We start from the raw sequence: 14,677 nt of genomic DNA, 5'->3' as shown, positions 1-14,677 counted from the left end.
CCATTCAGACCAAATTTAAAGATCAGGGGTTTTGATGTGGTAGATTAGGCTCTTCTTCCATGCATTTTGTTTGCTGTGTAATTTGATCATTAACAGACTTTGTGCCAGTTCCAGATAAAATCATCCTTAATGTCTTTTAAATGCAGCATATTTTTATTTTTCTCCTGAAATTAAAACCTTTTCAGGTTACTTTTTTATAAATCACAAAAAAAAAATCTTGCTGCCAGTATTAGTAATATATTCATTATTTAACTGAAATAAACACATCTGTTAATGTGTTTAATTAAGCATACAAAGCTCTTTATTTGATGTTATTTGTATTTAAGATTTGCTGTTTTCCCTGAAGTATTTATTACACAAGGCATGATTCTTCTAATCTTAGATATACTCAGGGACTGGAGTACTATTTTATATCAGCATTTCTCAGCTGCTTTTATCATGAACAGCTATATTACAAGCCATGTTAATGAGCTGTTTGGTATTCATATATTAGACTTTTCCTCATTTTATATGGAAATAATACTATAAAAATTCTAAGAATACTGGGTTTATGTGCATGATAATGATGAGATTCAACTCAAATAAGAAGGAGGAAATCTGTGGTGGCAGTGAATATGAAATGGATTAGTACATCGTCAATGTGCTTTACATTGGTATAAAATTATTAAGCATGTAATTAAGTAGGATCAATTGCACTGTTTGTTTTTGGGGTAATGTTTCAGCTATTTTAGATGTTTCATCTTTAAGAATTTAATTTCACACTTTAATGATCTCCTTGCAATTTCCTCCTCCTGCTATGAAGTCACAGAGCCAGGATATGCATGGAACCCACTACCTATCAAGAAGTGACTAAGGTGGAAGGCCAAGCCAAAGCCACTGCAACGGAAGATAAGAACAAGGCAAATTAAATAATGCTGTAAATACAAAAATAGTTCAGTTCAACTGACCTTATTCATCAGATGCATTCAAATCCCCAGGACTGTTAGCAGGGAAGAAATTATATAGTTACTTGCAGCCACTGCAGCTTTGACCTGCCTGACCTCAGAGATATCTCCAGTGGAGCCAAAGTGAAATGAGATTTGGTGTTACTGGAGCCTAATGAGGAGAACCGTCAGCCTTCAGTACACTCACATCTGCATGCAGGTCACAGAAATAAATAGAAAAACTAAAAGCCCAGCCTTTGGTAAGGTGGAGAGAGAGAGAAAACTATTCTCTCTCTTGGATTGAGAGCTTACAACTGCATTACCAAATAAAAACCCAACTGTGAAAGTAAGTCCACTATTAAACTGAATTGTCTCATTTTGAGCAGGGGAATTACAAATCAATTCAACAAAAGTATTTGTTATCATGGAAAATCCAGTGTCTGAGGAGGTTCCCTTATTAATTTTATATGCTGGACAAAGAGCACACTGTCCCTACAGTCCCAGCTCACTGCGTGTTCTGCCTGTGAGATCCCAGGGATGAGAAGCAGAGATGTGGCCACCGGCCATGGGCTGGACTGGAGGGGTGAGGAGGCTGGAGGCAAATTCATTGAGAGTGAAAAAAAACAACAGGTACCATTTATTTTATGGAAAATACAGTCAGATAAGATAGGCTACAGTAAGAATAATCTATCTTTATTTTATTATTGTACAGAACAGGTATTACAGTAGAGAATTTCTCTCTTAATAGTAGAGCAGGTAGCTATTAGTTATACTATGCATGACTTGTGCCTGGGTTTTGTACCTGAATTTACCACCAGCATTAGGTTATGGAGCACACTCATAAATTGCTTTACCTCTCACAAGAAGAAGCCTCAAAACCAAATGCAGCGGAACATTAGAGACCTATCTTAGACAACTTTAGATTTAAATAGGTTAAAAAATTACCTAAAATATCAAACAAGTCAGTACAGAAGTAGAGCAGAAAAAGTCAGAATTAGTTAGAAAATGCCATCTCAATATTCTTTATAGCCCAAGCACGAAGACAGGAAGAGATGCTCTTTGTAGCCTTCACATACTTATGAATGATTAATCAGCAGAGCAAAGTGAAGAAACACTTTGGAGGTAATATTATTATAAGATGAAAATTTTATATATTTTTTCCAGCTGCATTTTGTTTCAACACTTAAATAATGAAAGATAAGTTTGCCACATCTTTTCTTTGAAGTAACTCATGTTACTGCAAACACACCATTAACAGTTATACCTTTTAAGAGGCTGTGCCTTTAATCAGATTATAAATGTCAGACAGTAAAAATTAATTCAGCATTCTCTGTGAGGAAATATCCCCAAGCACCTTGGGTCTGACCCTATAAATGCTTGTTCTCATGAGAACAAAATCAAAATGATTTCACGTTGGGCACATTCAACTTTGACATACAATTTAAGACCTATTTCAGAGGGTGCAGCTCAAAGCCCTACAAAGTAGATGCACGTGGATGTTGATGGATCTTTGAATAATGCAAGATGAAGGCATTACACATGGCAGACTTTAAAATGTTTCATTGGGCACAGTTAAGTTTCACCCAGAAGTACTGGGCCGTAAGTCAGAGCTGCTAAAACATGGACTTTCCGCATTAGATTTGTCCATCTGTAAGTTAACCCAAGGAACTAAATCCTGAAGGATATATTTTGAAATGAAATCTTTCCCCTCATTTCCTTTTCTGCTTTTATTAAAAGGCTAAAATGTGGCAGAGCTGAATGCAGACTGCTGGGTGCACTGAGCTACGCTGCTTTGTCATAGTTCTGCATTATTCTTGTGAGCAGAGGCTTTTGTCTTGCATTATTTCTTCGTCCACAGCAAAGTGGCCTCTTTGCTGACTAAAACCACTGTGCATTTTGTCGCTAATAACACATCTAAATTCTTATTTTAAATCACAGCCCTATTTTCAAAAAGAGCAATTTTACTTTTCTTCCACAAAGCCATCTGCTTGCTAATGAGAGTTGTTTTCATCAGTAATTTTGAGAAGAAAAATGGTTATTACACTTTAGCACTTTTTAAGTGACAAATAAATACCATCCAGCCCACTATTTAAATACACTACATTTCTCCCAGTGCAGGAGCTACATCCCAGATGTATCATTATAATTATAAACATTTGTAATGAGTCTCAGTGCAATTGGGGCCCACAGCAAAGTAGCATCACCTCAGATAAAAAATCTTTCAGTAAGAAATTTCATGCCTAAGATTGCTGTAATTTATAAATCCCTCCATTATCCAAAATCACCTCTTCATACCAGCAAAGCCAAAAAGGCTTTTGATGATTCTATGTACTTATGTTTTTTTTTCCCCTAAATATGATTTTTTTTTAAATTTTATCAATGTCTAATCAATAGACAATGCTCTGATACAGTAATTTCTCTATATCCCTTTTACCAGAGCTGTTCCTGGTGGAGAGTATGACCACTCTCACAATCATCTTGATATTTGGCTGAATTATCCTGCTTAAGGTGCATTCCCCATTTCCCAAAATACTCTCTTTTCTCGATGCTGACTATCAAAACAGCAGCAGTATGACAAGACTGTGAAAAGACAAAAGGACTGATACTGGGAAGATAAAAATTGAGACAGAAAATGAAGGCATAAGAATTAGGACATCAGTGAAGAGAGGAGGATGAGATCTACAAGCAGGGAAAGAGAATCTGTTTAGGGTGATGCCTCAGGAAAAATAAAGGAGCACAGAGAATGCAAATTAAATGGATTGCAAATAAATGTGCATGAGGATAAAAATGTCATAGAAGAAAGTTCATATCGGTACACATAAAACTAAAGTGCATTTCAAACTATGCAGGGAGCTTCTAAAAGCACAACAAACAAACAAACAAACAAACAACAGCCACTCTACAAACTTTTCTCTCCCCTCCACCACTTGCCTAATAATCAGTTACAGCCCACTTTTCAAGCATTTTTTACCCCAATGATTCTCAAGAGACCCACCAGGGCTGTTTCTTTCCACCCCAGTGCTGCTGTTTAGCTCTTCTTGCAGCCTCCTGCATGGACAGTGCAGGAGACACATAACATCCAGTGAAACCAGAGGACTGTGTCTGTACCTGAAAGATAGTCCATGACCAAACAGTGATTAACTCTGCCATGTGTCTCTTATCCATGGCCAAATACCATCTAGAAGGTCAATATGGGGGGGAAAGGTGAGGGGAGGGGAGTATTAGGGTAGGCATAATAGCCAGCACAAGCTCATGAAAGAGAAACCACGCCGAGCCTTTCCATCTCTCCTTGCCACACGTGCACTTTTTTGGGGGTGTAATTTATAGCTCAGCTATGAAAATAAAATTGCTTTGGGTTAAAAACTTGAAAACAAAGTCTTGGTCAAAGTATGAATTACTTTTATAGGCTTTTCAAAAGATTGATCTTTTCATTTTCTTGTCTTATGAGTATATATCCCATTAGATCTGCTTCTGTGTAGGAAGTGCAATTTTAGCAAGCAATTAATCCATAAATGAGCTGTTTCAGAGTTTTAGGTATTGGGCATCATCCTTCAAAGGCTCTATCCTGGCCTTGTATTATCCCTACATGTTTCCACAGACCTTAAAAGAGGCTCATTTTGTCAGCAATCATTTAATTGAATTCCCTGTGAACCACTTCTGGAAAACCATGCACAAGATAATCAGCCATACACAGGGGGGGAAGAAAAAGGTACTGTTTCTAATGACCATGCCACTGAGAGATACAATGACCTTTAAGTCCTTCAGTCCTGAACTTCATGTTGCATCCTTTATTCCGAAAGAAAATACGCAGCCAGAATGCTACAGAAATTACACCTATTTGAACCTGGACCTCTTGCCAGGGATGCTGAGCTTCAGTGTGCAGTGATGACACCACGAGTCCCCGTGTAGTTCTCATCTCTGATAGACAGGAGATTCTGATTTTGACACCACCACCCCATCCCCCAAAAAATTTGTCCCACATGGAAAGGCAGAAAGATACCAATGCTGTATTTTATCTACTCAGGTGGTCACATACACTCGAGCACCTTCAGAGTACAAGGGAAATCTTCATGTATCATTACATACTGTGAACTCAAAGCATTTCAAAACTAAAGGAATTCCTTCTTAAATTCTTTGTACACTATACATCTCCCACAACAAGGCATGAATCATTGCTAGGACACCAGAAACAAACTAGCCTTACAAAAACCTATTGGCCTAAAATAAAAATTAATGTAACTATTTATATTGGGAGGTTGATTTTTTATTTTTTTTTTTTAAATATCTGCAAATGTAACTCACTAACCTCAGAATAACCAAAATCTACTGCCAAGTCTTAACTACCTACTTTAAGGCCAATTAGGTTTTGCTGAAACAAGGTTGGGTATCTGGACTATGTAAAGGACAACATTAAAGAACATTCAGACTGGAAGCCAGAGTAGAATCGAGCATCCTCAACGCTTCTGATACCACCTGGACAGACTTACACCTTGTTCTTGTGAGATCCTTGTGTTCAGGAGGGTGTAAATTTAAGCTCCCACAGCATTACCTGACTGACAGGGTATATGACACATACAGTGTTCAGGCATTCCTCAAGTACTTTGTTATCTGTCCTTTCAAACATTCCCTCTCATGGATCTGTTCTTCCTATCCTACCCCAGTCCCCATAGTTATCACAGACAGGTAGAGCCACACTTTCTTAATTAAAATAATAAAATAAAAGCAGGCCCAAGCTCAGTCATTCTATATGTCAGATGGAAGAACGGAATGCAGCACCGTGCAGGAGCCACAGATGCTCCTTCTGGTGGGACCCATGGGCCTGTGTTCAGCACTACACCAGCAGATCTGCTTGGCTTTCATTCACTGCAAGTTTAGATCTGTACAGGGGCTGTACAGCCAAACAGAATACTGGGATCTGACAGCCAGTCCTGTGGTGGGGTGGCTAGGGCCAGTTGCCAGACACTCACCCAGCCGCTCTCACTCCTCCCGCCTCATCAGCATGTGGGAGCAAATAAGAGGGCAAAGCTTATTGCTCCAGATAAAGACAAAATCACTCACCAGTTACTGCCACAGGCAAACCACACTCAAGTAATAGTAAGTAGTAGTAGTTCCATAGTAGGGCCACAGCTGTATCTTTAATCACACCACGTATTCAAAGTCACTCACACACAATGCATGATCTAGGCTTAGTCACAGAAGGATAACACACGTATTCCAGTAATTTGACAATGTGCTTATGTCTCAGAAGTGGTATTACTGTCTGTTGGGAAATTATAAAAGGGAATTGCCTCTAAATGTTCTCTAGGGCCTCAATGCCACTGCTTATACGCTGCCTGTGACAGAAGTGCAGAAGCAGAAAGGTTATTCCCTGGCCCAAGATGAGTGTTCCCCTGCAACCAAAGATGGGGCAGCCCAGAGGGAAAAGGTGCAGAATCAGCAGTGAGAAATGTAGGAACATCCCCAAAGCACAACCCCCTCAACAGGGCTCAGATCTCTTCCTGACACCACTGTGGAACAACCTGAACTCCAGATCACCTGCAACACAGGATTTGTCTCAACGGGGTGCTTCTCTGTAACCTTTTCAAAAGGCTTAGAGGGTATGAGCACCATCAACATTCATCCTTTCCAGGCTGTTTGCTCTAATATTCCATTAACTACCAGAACATCAGCAATCCCATCACAATGGCAAAATGACCTTTCCTGGAGGGACTGAGAACGTCAGTTTTACCCAAGGATGGAGTGAGGAGAAAGCCGAGGTCAGAAGCTGAAGCCGGGGTAGCAGTCACACAGAGACCACAGGGAACAGGGACAGACAACAGCAACAGCAGTCCTGAGAGGTTAGATGCCAGAAAATAGGATGGCAAAACCACCATCCATAATAAAAACATCTTTAAACATCTTTTCTTTACCAGTGGTTACAGCCACAGTAGCTTTGCCAGGGTAAACTTCAAGGGGAGCCTCAACTGAGAAGCGTGTTTTCTTTCAGGTCTGTAAAAATGGTAGTGGAAAGTTAATCCTATTTCAAATCATCCATCTTGTTCTGTCAGATGCTCTTCTTTTCACCACCTAACATAAAAGCATGGCAATATTCTATTGCTGCATTAAGCATTTAAATTCATTTTATGTAAACTACCAGCAGTTCCATAAAATTTGTTGACATTTGTCATTTTGTTGTGGTTCATTTGCTACAAGAGCTCCAGAAGTTAGGTTTTATGCTACTGATATGAAAGATCCTGATTTAGAGAGAAGAGAATACACATTCCTCCCCTCACACCAAGCAATTTACATTGAAGTGACCTGTAACGTGGTTACATACCTGGCTGAAGAATAGGGGTAAGCAGCTACTTTATGTAGCAGAGCCTTTGTTTGATACTAACTGTATCCAGCAAAATTACAGGTTGAAAACACAAGACCCTGTTCTTCCCCCCTCATGTCTAGCATTTTCTCCTTTACCTTCAACTGTTCGTGGCAGCTCACGTTCAATGTATACAAGTTATTTATTGATCTGGGATTTTCCAAAGCTACTCAGGAGTGGATTGGGAACCTGGCTCCTATTGAATTTCAATGAATTGACTCATAAAAGAATTAGGAGCCTTAGAAAATCTTATCTTTATTGTTTCATACCACAAGAAAAACGTGGCATCTAATTATCTCATCCTTTGCTGTTAAAAGAACTACAATTGAGGTACCCAATTAACAATTTTTAAGCTTGTGAAACTAGTCTCACATAATTAGCATCCAGAGAATGAAAGAAGCTATTTTAGCACACAAAGTGAGACTTGATCTTTTAAACAAGGTATTTCTGGATGCTCCCTGTCTTCTGCTCCAACTTCAGCCTAATCATGATTACAGAGGATTACATTCCCTTAAAATCCCAGAAAAGTATTACTATCAGAGAGAGATAATTTCAATATGTTATGATAAAGCTACGTCTACTCAAACATCCAGAGACAGCCACCCTTCAAAACTGATGATTTGTTAATGGGAACTGGGGTTCTTTCAACACAGGACCAGTCAGCTCCACATGACCTGTGTGAGCAGCATGTATTCAAACAACCATTTCAATAACATTTAAGAAAGCTCAAATCCAAGAACAGGAGCACCAGGATTAAGAAAGAAAAAGCAGTGACAAACAATACAAGGGATGGAACTGCTGTCTGGCAGTGCAGAGTGAATTGTTTTCAGAATTTTAATGCTGCTAACAGACCTGAGCTTGATGTACTTTCATGTCTAGGTAGTAGTACATCTCATGTCATACCACTTTTTTCCCCCCCTCTCGTAAGGTATTCATGATATTCAAGCAATACTTAGGGTCATATTTAGTTCTGATGGGTAACTGTGCTGTATCAAAGCACTGCTGCCTGCCCCATGCTGCTCAAAGATATGAAAAGAGCTCAGCATACACTTGTGCCAGACCTCAAGTCTCTCTTCACATGGGAAGTATCAGGCAGCGTTATAGCATCTCCCTCACTTCGTGGCCGAGAGACAACAAACCAGCCCTTGCTGGAACTGCTGCTGCACCCAGCATTACCCAAGCTGAACACAATCAATGTGTACACAACCAGCAAGGACCTACAGAAAAAACAAATCAACAATTTCTTTCCCTGCTCCGTTGTTTCACCTTCCCTTAGCACCACACGTTCTGACAGAGAGGGTTTGTGAGCTGAGATTAGAAAACAACACGCAGACCAGACAAATCCTGAATCACAGAATTGTAGGGGTTGGAAGGGACCTCCAGAGATCATTGGGTCCAGCCCCCCTGCCAAAGCAGGGTCCCTAGGACAGGTTGCACAAGTCGGCATCCAGATGGGTCTTGAATATCTCCCAGAAGGAGACTCCACAGACTCCCTGTCCCAGGGCTCTGTCACCCTCACTGTGAAAAAGCTCATCCCCATATTGGTACAGAACTTCCTGTGCTCCAACTTGAGGCCATTGCCTCTTGCCCTGACCCCACAGACCATTGAGAAGAGGCTGGGCATTTCCCCCTGTATCCCACACTTGAGATATTTATAAACATTAGTAAGATCCCCTCTTAGGCTTCTTTTCTCAAGGCTGAACAGCCCCAGTTCTTTCAACCTATCCGCAAACACAAAAAGGTCCCTAGGTACCAAATGGATGGAGTCATTTGGCAACCCACCTGTCAGATCTCAGCCCTTTTAGCAGGAGGTTGAGGAGGAAACCAGGTAATAGTACATGGAATCAAACGTCTGGATTTCAGACACCAATGTACCCGGGGCAACTGCATGGTTGGTTTGGAGATCACAGAATGGGCTGGATTGGAAGGGACCTTACAGAGTATCTTGTCCCACCCCTGCCATGAATAGGTTATTCAGAGGTACAACTGCAATGCAACAGGCACCGGTTCACCCAAACAGTGTTTTAAACTGGATCTTTGAGATACAATTAGCCACCTTCCCTACTTAAGCCCCTATAAATATTGCTGAGGTCAGCAAAGCCCTACAGTTTAAGACTTATACTAATGACAAGAAGGGGAAACTTAATGGACCCCCCCCCCCCCCCCCCAAAAAAAAAACCCCAAAAATTAAAAACACACACACAAAAACCCCAAACCCCAAGAAAACCAGCAATAAACAGAGGTTTCCAACCACTGAGTGCTTAACACAGGCAACAGTGAACAGTCAGGAGTCCTTACACAAGGCTGTCACTATTTTTGGTCTTTAAACTCTATGCTGTTCAGCAGTGTATTTCACTTCTGTTCTTGTTCCACCCAAGTAATTTGGCAGATCAGGCTCCAGACTGCTTTCCTCCCACCCTTTACAGGAAGTCAGTCCTCTAAACATTCACATCAGCCTCCAGACCAAGAGCTATCCATAAAAGTCAAGCATGCCTGGCCAGATTCTGGAGGACCTGGTAGAGTTCTATTGATTTCAAGCGAGCTTGCTGATTTAGCCTACTGAAGAACCGAGCATCATCCGATTAGGTTAAGTAAATTGATTTTTGAATCCTGACTATTTGCAAAAACCTTCTGAACAACCTCAAGACTTAACACCCAAGAAAGGGTAGAAATTACTTGGTCAAGGGTTTTATTAATACTTTTTTTTTTTTTTTAAATCAATTTTCTGATGAACAACTCACTAACAGAAAAGCAACAAAATTTGTTCACTAAATTATTCATTACAAATTCCTGAGCCAGGTTCTTTGGTACTATAAAAAGCAGCAGCTCCACCGAGAGCAGAAAGAATTACAGCTGCTAAGAAATAGGAGAGACCACAGGTAGAGGTGCTGTAGGAATTCACTTCTGGTTTGGCAAAGCTATTTGTGAGACCATTTAGCGGATGATGGGAAGTAGAAGGGGAACAGCCTCTGCCTGCACAAAGCCCTGCCCCAGCCCTTGCTTAGTGGTAACTAAGAACACCACACCACCTTTCTCTCCTTTCTATCCTATCTTAGATCCCTTTCCTAATACTGATAAAAGGACTAGATTGTATGGTTTCAGATGGATTCCTGAGGAAATCAGTTGTTACAGTCATAGCGCATGTGTTTGTACAGCCTAAACAGGTTCTACTGCAAAACCTGGTTAAAATGCCACCAGCAGAGAGGCCACAGAGATTTTCAAGTCCTAAGAGTTTTCTGCCATCAAATAGATGGTTGAGTGATGAGAGTAATATTCATATTCTCACCATAGGAAAAAGCTGCAGCATGAGATTGTCTCTCCTCTTAGGCACCTTGAAATCCTCACGGGAGAGAAGTTAAGAACTTCCACTGGCAGGAAAAGCTTTGATCAATGCCTGCATGCTATTAGAACCCAGAAAACCCTATTGCTAGGCACAAATCCACAGAAAATCAATCAAACTCCATTTGTTTATGGCTATAGGAACAACTAGCACTATCTGTCAGGCTACACCAAATAACTCACTGCACGTAAGTCAGCAAAGCACTGACAAATAGAGCCTGCATTCATCTATAAACAGACGCGACTCGGTGCACTGAAACTGGTGTCTCTGGCATTAACATCAAAGAATCCTCAAGTATTTCACAGGAATATTTTCAAGGTAGTTAATAACTCCTTGCAGATAGCATGATGCAAAGCAGCAGCAGGAAAATTCAGGAACATTATATTCATCCCTAATAAGAAACAACTTACTCGATAAAGCTGGAGTACATACAGACATTTCAAGAAATACATCTGACAGGAAATTATGGTGACCAAGCAAGTGTAGAACCATCAAGACTGAAACATAATCCCAAACAAATAGGTAGGAAAGTTTCCCTGGCACCCCAGCGCTGTCACTTGGTTCTCCCAGAGAGCTGAGTCGAACTGCAGGGGCGAGTCAGGGCACCAGACCCGAGGTAATCACCTTCTCGGCTGGTGTGGTCAGGCATTGCCCAGGCTCCCCAGCAGCTTGTCAGGAAAGGGCTACATAAGCTGTACATGCATCAGGATTCAAATATCTTCCCGCTCTACAGCCAGAAAAACAATGCTAACCTCTACCTTTGACTTAGGGCAGCCGAAGCATCTTACAGAACCCGTTAGCATTTGGAGAGGGGAGGTTGCTTCGAAGAGGACCAGGCTGGCTGATGCCAAGAAGAGCACAGACTTGCTTTCCCACCCCGTCCCCCTTTCTTCAAGCCAGCAATAAACATCAAAGGTTATGTTTTTAATATGGTGCAACTCTAAATGGCATTACTGAACACACGTGGTCCGTTAAAATAAAGGTGAAAAGTTCTTGAGAGGAAAACACCTAGGCACCCTGCAAGCTGCTGGATCGGGAACTATCTGCTTAATATCAAGAAGCAAATTAAAAGCTGCATGCAACTGTTTCTGTGCCTTACCACAACATTCATTAGGTAGCAGAAAAACTTTCAGCTGCAGATACTAACACTACGCTTGAAAATATTATCTTAGAGAAGACGGTAGTCAATCATCAGCGCAGCAATACAATCTTGACTGTACCTGGTGCTTCCAACTACAGTATTTCGTTTCTGAGAATCCCTAAGTGTTTCAAAGGCAGTAATCAGAGCACCCTCACCACAGCCCCCAAGGTAATTTTCCTATCTGCTCCAGAGAGCAAACGCCAGAGCAGGAAGGTTGCAATCATGGGTGCAATGTTTGCCCAGACAGAAAGAGTTTCCAGACATCTTGAATTTCTGTCCCTCATTTTAAACTCCTAAATCCTGTCTGATATTTGATATTTTCTTTTAGCAGTAAACCCCATTTCTAGCTTTCCTGATTGCTTTGATACAAAATACATGGTTCTCCTGTTACATTAAGTGATTATCCTGGGGATAAAAATCAGGAAATTCCCTCATTTTCCTCACAAAAACGGAAATGGGACCATTTAGATTTAATATCACCTCATCAGTTGCCTGCAAAGCTGGTAAGAGAAGAGTCTGTAAGGTTTATACTCTGGTCTTCAGAAGCTCTTAGCCACATTTAAAAAAAAAAAAAACAAACCCAAGGTCTTTTATTACAATTAAACATCATTTATTAAAGCTCTCCCTCATTTTCCTTTCTTTGCTTCTTCGCCCCTCATAGTTTTTACATCTTCTTTCATTCCTGCCTTTGATGCCTGCATGCTTTTCATACTTCTCCTGCAAACATGTTGCACTATTCATCTCCTTCTCACCACCCCCCTGCTCTAGGGGAATGTATTTTTCCTCTCCCTGACTTTGGCTCTGCCCTCTACAGCTCATCCACAGCTCAGCGAGAGCACAGGGAGCATATGCCCTGGCGACAGCGTTCATTACAAAGTGGCACATGAACAAAACACCTTCCATCTCTTCCATTTCTTTTGTCTCTCACCTACAAAGTGAAAGTAACCTGTTCCCCTTGATATCCAGGGGTTTTTTAAACAAAAAAAAAAATCAAACTAGAATCCATCCTTTTGATTGTGCAGTTAGTAGAACAATAAAGGCTACTGTTAAAAGGAAGATAAAATAGAGTGGCACCGTCTTTACTTACATGTGTCTAAAGACTCATCTGAATCATCAGGACAATCGGGTTCTCCATCACACAGCCAGTGGTGGGAGACACAAGTCACGCGATCATGACACCGAAACTCTCCTACGTCACATAAGTGATGTTGTTCTGAAAACGAGAGTGTTTAAAATGTGATGATTAAAAATGAAGGAAAATGAAGTGGCACAAGGAAAATGCAAAGTTAAGGTGGTTCTGAAGTGAGAAATCAAAGCAAATGATAGAAACAATGTGACGTTGTACTTTGAAGAGCTTTCTAATGGCAGTGACCTGACATACTCTGCACAGCTCTCCCATCCAGCCACAGGGTCTCACTGGGAGCATCCTGCAGCTGTTCAATCCAGACATGAATGGCAGTGGTATAAACCACCTCTATGAAATAGAGCTTTAAAAAATCCAATTTTCCTCTATTTCACCATGAAGTGTGTTCACTAGATAGAAACCAACCACCTTTAGTTTCATGTACTCAGCAGGGAGGTACCCAGTTCTCTTTCCCTGCACCAGAAAGTATTTTCCAATGGTTGCTTCAAGCAATCAAATTTTAAAGGATGAATTTCTGTAAGCAGTCAAAGGTCCTTTTAAATAAACATGTATTTTTTACTGTTTCTTCAGGTACTTATTTAAAAGACCAAATCCAATCTTTGTTTTATATAAAAACTGTTCTATATTTCCTGTGACAAATTTGCCCACAAAGGATTTAGTTATTTAACATCAACACCGAGGCACCTTGAAATCCATGGCCTTAAAAAGGGAGTTTTGGAAGCCTGGCACACCTAAACTATCTTCTGGACTCAACCACAAGTCTGATGGCCTTCAGATCTAGAGTTAATGAGCTGAAAGCCACTCAAACATTAATGTACAACTATTCTAGCATTAAAGCTCATAAAGTCTCTCTGCAATGTATGATGTTCCTTTTTTCAGCCTTCCATAAATCTACATCACGTGGAAAAGGTTCCTTGGTTATCTTTACACTGATACAAGTGAGAAGTAACTTCCCGGGAGCAGCTGCTGTTACAATATTAAACTAGGTAGCAATAAGGAGGGAATTAAGCCCACTTCCACTTGTAGCTCTACCCCTGGGCTCAGTTCATCTAAAAGGCAGCAGATACAGGTACTTCTGTTGCTGTTAATGGGCTGTCGGTGCCCTGCACACCATTTCCTTCAGCACCTGCCAAACCGAGAAGCTCTCAGGAACAACCTTCCCCACTGCAACCTGTAGTGAAGTGCTTCAACTTCTCAAGAAGCATCACAATATTCAGGTCTTACTCTGATATGTCAACTAGCAATTAGCATAGTAACAAAACCAACACCATTCCCTGGACCAACTCAGCTGGCCTTCTCAACAGGATACCTATTTTGCAGGCACTATGCACGTTGTGTTGCCTAATCCCTCTAGGATGTGTTTCTAAACATGCTTGTAAAGCTGACTGAGTTCTCACAGCACAGTTTTCGGGACTTTGTGTATTATAACACTAGGAAGTAACAATGGGAACACTTTCTTACAATCAACCCATCATTTCAAATGTGCACACCTCTTTCTAGGTCAGTCTCACACTATTGAGGCACAGAGTTTCACACGAGTCAGAGTTGCAACTATTATGTAAATAGGTTTCATATGGCTTCTGTAACTGCAGGAATCAAAACATCTGTGTTACAGTTTAATTCCTTGGCTTTACTTCAACAGCAAACAATGCTCAGTCATTTAAGTTATCTTCTCTGGAAAAAAGGAGTGACTGTGATTGAAAGTGTATATTCACATGCACATGGAGGTGGCTTTGCTTAAACCTTTCAGAGGTGATTCAAGGTCTTGCTTTGA

The 14,677-nt window shown here is 40.7% G+C and overlaps 1 protein-coding gene across 1 annotated transcript in view; it reads right to left on the bottom strand.

Annotated features, from left to right (window-relative positions):
* LRP1B (LDL receptor related protein 1B) overlaps positions 1–14,677 on the bottom strand; it is a gene marked incomplete at both ends in the record, with an annotated part of 709,648 nt that overhangs the window by 529,443 nt on the left and 165,528 nt on the right. The window contains one exon of the mRNA XM_084264363.1: positions 12,847–12,972. Within this exon, the coding sequence (XP_084120489.1) occupies positions 12,847–12,972 (126 nt within the window). The remainder of the gene's footprint in view (positions 1–12,846; positions 12,973–14,677) is intronic.

Source organism: Gallinula chloropus (genome assembly GCF_964237585.1).
Source record: "Gallinula chloropus genome assembly, chromosome: 5".
Taxonomy (NCBI): Eukaryota; Metazoa; Chordata; class Aves; order Gruiformes; family Rallidae; genus Gallinula; species Gallinula chloropus.
The sequence above is the reverse complement of the archived record's forward strand: the minus strand, read 5'-3'. Positions and strand labels throughout refer to the sequence as shown.